A 2,979-nucleotide genomic window follows, 5' to 3' on the forward strand; every position below is an offset into this window, starting at 1 on the left:
TTTATAATTATTGGATTATTTTCTATATTTAAAGTATAAAGTTGATAGTTATGAAATAATAAGGATTTTATATGATTTGGATTGGATAAGTAATATTTTAAATATTACTATTGCTATTTTGGAAAAATGAAGAAAATTAAGTATATTATTTCTAATTATTTGATTTGAGCATTTTTATTGGAAATAATTTGTGAAATTGATGAGCAAGTAGTATTTTCTATATACCTCTGGTGTTGGATTTAATTTGGGTTTCAATTACTATTATTCCCAATTTTATGTGAAATTACTAAAATGCCCTTAACCCTAATTTTTGAAAATAAAACCCTAACCCAACGACCCGTTACCCGACCCGGTTCCCTTTTCCCCTATACCCAGCTGCAGCCGAAATCCCTTTCTTCCTCCCAAAACAGCAGCAAACACACAAACCCCTCCAATGGAAACGAAACAGAGAGAGAGGGGCTGAGTGGCGGATGAGGAGAGGAGGAGGGAAGCTCGTCGCGCCGCGTGCTGGGCGCCACCATTGCCGCCGCATCGCCGCCAGAACTGCGCGAGTGACAGAGGGCAGCTCACCGCGTAGCGCCGCCTCTACAGTCCATGCCGGCCTGGAACCACCACCAACACGTCTTGCCGTCACCACCCACACTCGAGGAGGAGAGAGATCGAGTAGAGGGAGGCGCAAAGAGGGAGTGGGAGTCACGGCCAGCTGCGTCCTCATCGCCGGAAAGAGGAATCCGTTGCTGCGACGTTGCTGCTACCGTGGCTGTCGCGGTGTTCACCGCGTCTCTGGCCGCCGCCGGCAAGGTTCGATCAGAGAGAAGCTTGAAAGACAGGGAGATCGACGGGACGAAGTGGGTGAGCCGCGTCGGCGCCGTTGGGGTCTCACCGCCGCCGTCCCCGTGGTGGCTGGTGTCGTCGTCGGAGAAGGCCACCGGAGTTGCTGTCTGCCTCTGCCTCGGGGTTCTGCAAGCTGCCGGAGCCCACTGCCGCCAGAGCTGCCGAGAACCACCGCTGTGGCTGCCGCTGGGATTGTGAACGGAAGGAGGAGATGTTGTTTTCGTTACAGCCACTCCCGGAGGAGAAGTCAACCGCGCCGCCTGCCGAGTCACCGGAGAACTCTTCCGGTAAGGGTTTTAAATTGCGGTTTCTGTCCTTTTTGGATTTCGGAAAGAGTATTGACACTGCGTGGTTGTACAGCTGCTATTATCAGAAATTTGGGCCGCTGCCATTATTCAGAATTTATTAACGGAGCCGCTGCCAAGTCGATTTGGAGTTTCGGCTGTTTCGTTTCGTTAATTTAGTGAGTATCTCTATTTCAAAAGCCTCACGTTAGTATTCTGTTGTGTACAGTTAATGAATACGAGTTTTGATAACGTGTGGTCGAGTCCTGATTATTGTATGTTGCGATTAGTGTTGCTATGGTTATTGCGAACGTGACTGGGAGCTGAGGTTTTGGTTACCGTCAGTTTGGTTTGAGGCGGAAAGGACTTGATGAGGCATTTTGGTTATGGAATTGCGTTTTGAGGTAGGGGCGCTTTCCAAAAACTATATTTTATATGCCGGAATTATTACATATGGGTACTAATGTGAGATAATGTATTTGGTGATTGTATAAGCCTTATGTGATGTTGATTATCCTGGATGAATGTAATTATATGTTTGAATGGATTATTATTTGGTTCGGATGAACGAACTGTTGTGTGGTTTTGTGAAACATAATGCCGTCCAAGTTGATTCTTTAGAGATTTGAAATATGAGTTTAATCCGTTGAGGATTGGTTTGAATTGAGTCAATTATTTGATGATGTGAAAAATAGAATACTCTTGAAATTCAGCCTGGGTTGCTTTAATTAATTTGGTCTTTGATAAATGATTTATTGCTAAACCGATTCTTTAAAGCTTTGGAAATGAGTTGATTTTGAAATGGTATCCTTGAGATACGCCACTGAGGCGATTGTTGGATTTAGCTTGTTTTAAATTGATTTCTGGTTTTGAGCTGTTGAAAAGGAATGAGAAATGGTTTAGTTGGGACCCGAACCGGGTGGCAAAAGTCCAAGTTTTAGGGGAGGTGCTGCCGAAATTTCTACAAAATTCTAGCCTTGTTTGAAAAGTTATTTGAAAAGGGTTGGATTTGAGAAGTTGTATTATTTGATTTATTAAGAGAATATTGATGTTTTCAAGCTTAATTTATTTAGTGAACTTATGCATTGAGTTCGGCTTATTTAGAAATGACTATTTGTACAGTTTGAATCACTGAAGGAAAGAATGATGCTCTAATATTGATTTTTATATAAAAAGGAGCTTTTAGTGGTTTTAAAGGAAACCAGACTTTTCATTGAGTAATTAAGTTTGAGGTATTTTGGAAGAGCTAGAAAAATGACTTCCAAAAAGAAACCTGAAAGTGGTTTGATTCAAATGAACCGGTACCGTTCAAATGAGTTGATTTTTGGACCGGGTTGGAACTTGTGATTTTGTATGGTCGGTTTCATAATAAATTCAGTCTTATTTATTTGAACTGAGAATCTATGATTTTAAGAGTTTCAATGAATTTTAAGGAATTGATATAAGTTGACCTTCCCTAAAGACTTGGGACTCTGCCGAGAAACTTTTGTTATAAAATCCCATCGTTGGATGGATGATTTTGAATGCTTTGAAATAAATCCTTAACTTGCCATGGTTTGGAAGTTTGGAAAGAGAATGCCGAGAGTGGCTCTGTTTTAAAAAGGGAACTCACTTTGAGTAAATTTGGCTTATGAGCCTGAGATGATTTGAGAAGCGAGATTTCTAAAGCCAAGGCTAAAAAGAGTTGAAACTTGATTTCAAAGTGAAATGAATAGAGAAAATGATTTATGGCTTAAATGCCGATTTCATGAATTTGATGATTTTGAATGTGGAAGTGCTGTTTTGTTGTGAGCCGGAATGGCTTTGAATGATATGAATATTGGCTGGTATTGGATTGAACCGTGAGCCGGAATGGCTGTGT

General features: G+C 41.5%; 1 protein-coding gene across 2 annotated transcripts in view; it reads left to right on the plus strand.

The window, feature by feature from the left end:
- Nucleotides 1-382: 382 nt before the first annotated feature.
- Nucleotides 383-2,979, plus strand: part of LOC127746537 (uncharacterized) — an 11,988-nt gene continuing 9,391 nt past the window's right edge. The window contains exons 1-3 of one of the 2 annotated variants that reach the window (XR_008008236.1): nt 383-1,121; nt 1,195-1,297; nt 1,409-1,522. Coding sequence is in view for 1 of the 2 variants with exons in the window: in XM_052260100.1 (XP_052116060.1) it covers nt 471-1,121; nt 1,195-1,293 (750 nt within the window). In the remaining variant the exon portion in view is untranslated. Of the gene's footprint in view, nt 1,122-1,194; nt 1,298-1,408; nt 2,915-2,979 lie in introns of those variants that run through there. The other variant, XM_052260100.1, reaches the window with a different exon arrangement.

Source organism: Arachis duranensis, chromosome 4 (genome assembly GCF_000817695.3).
Source record: "Arachis duranensis cultivar V14167 chromosome 4, aradu.V14167.gnm2.J7QH, whole genome shotgun sequence".
NCBI lineage: Eukaryota > Viridiplantae > Streptophyta > Magnoliopsida > Fabales > Fabaceae > Arachis > Arachis duranensis.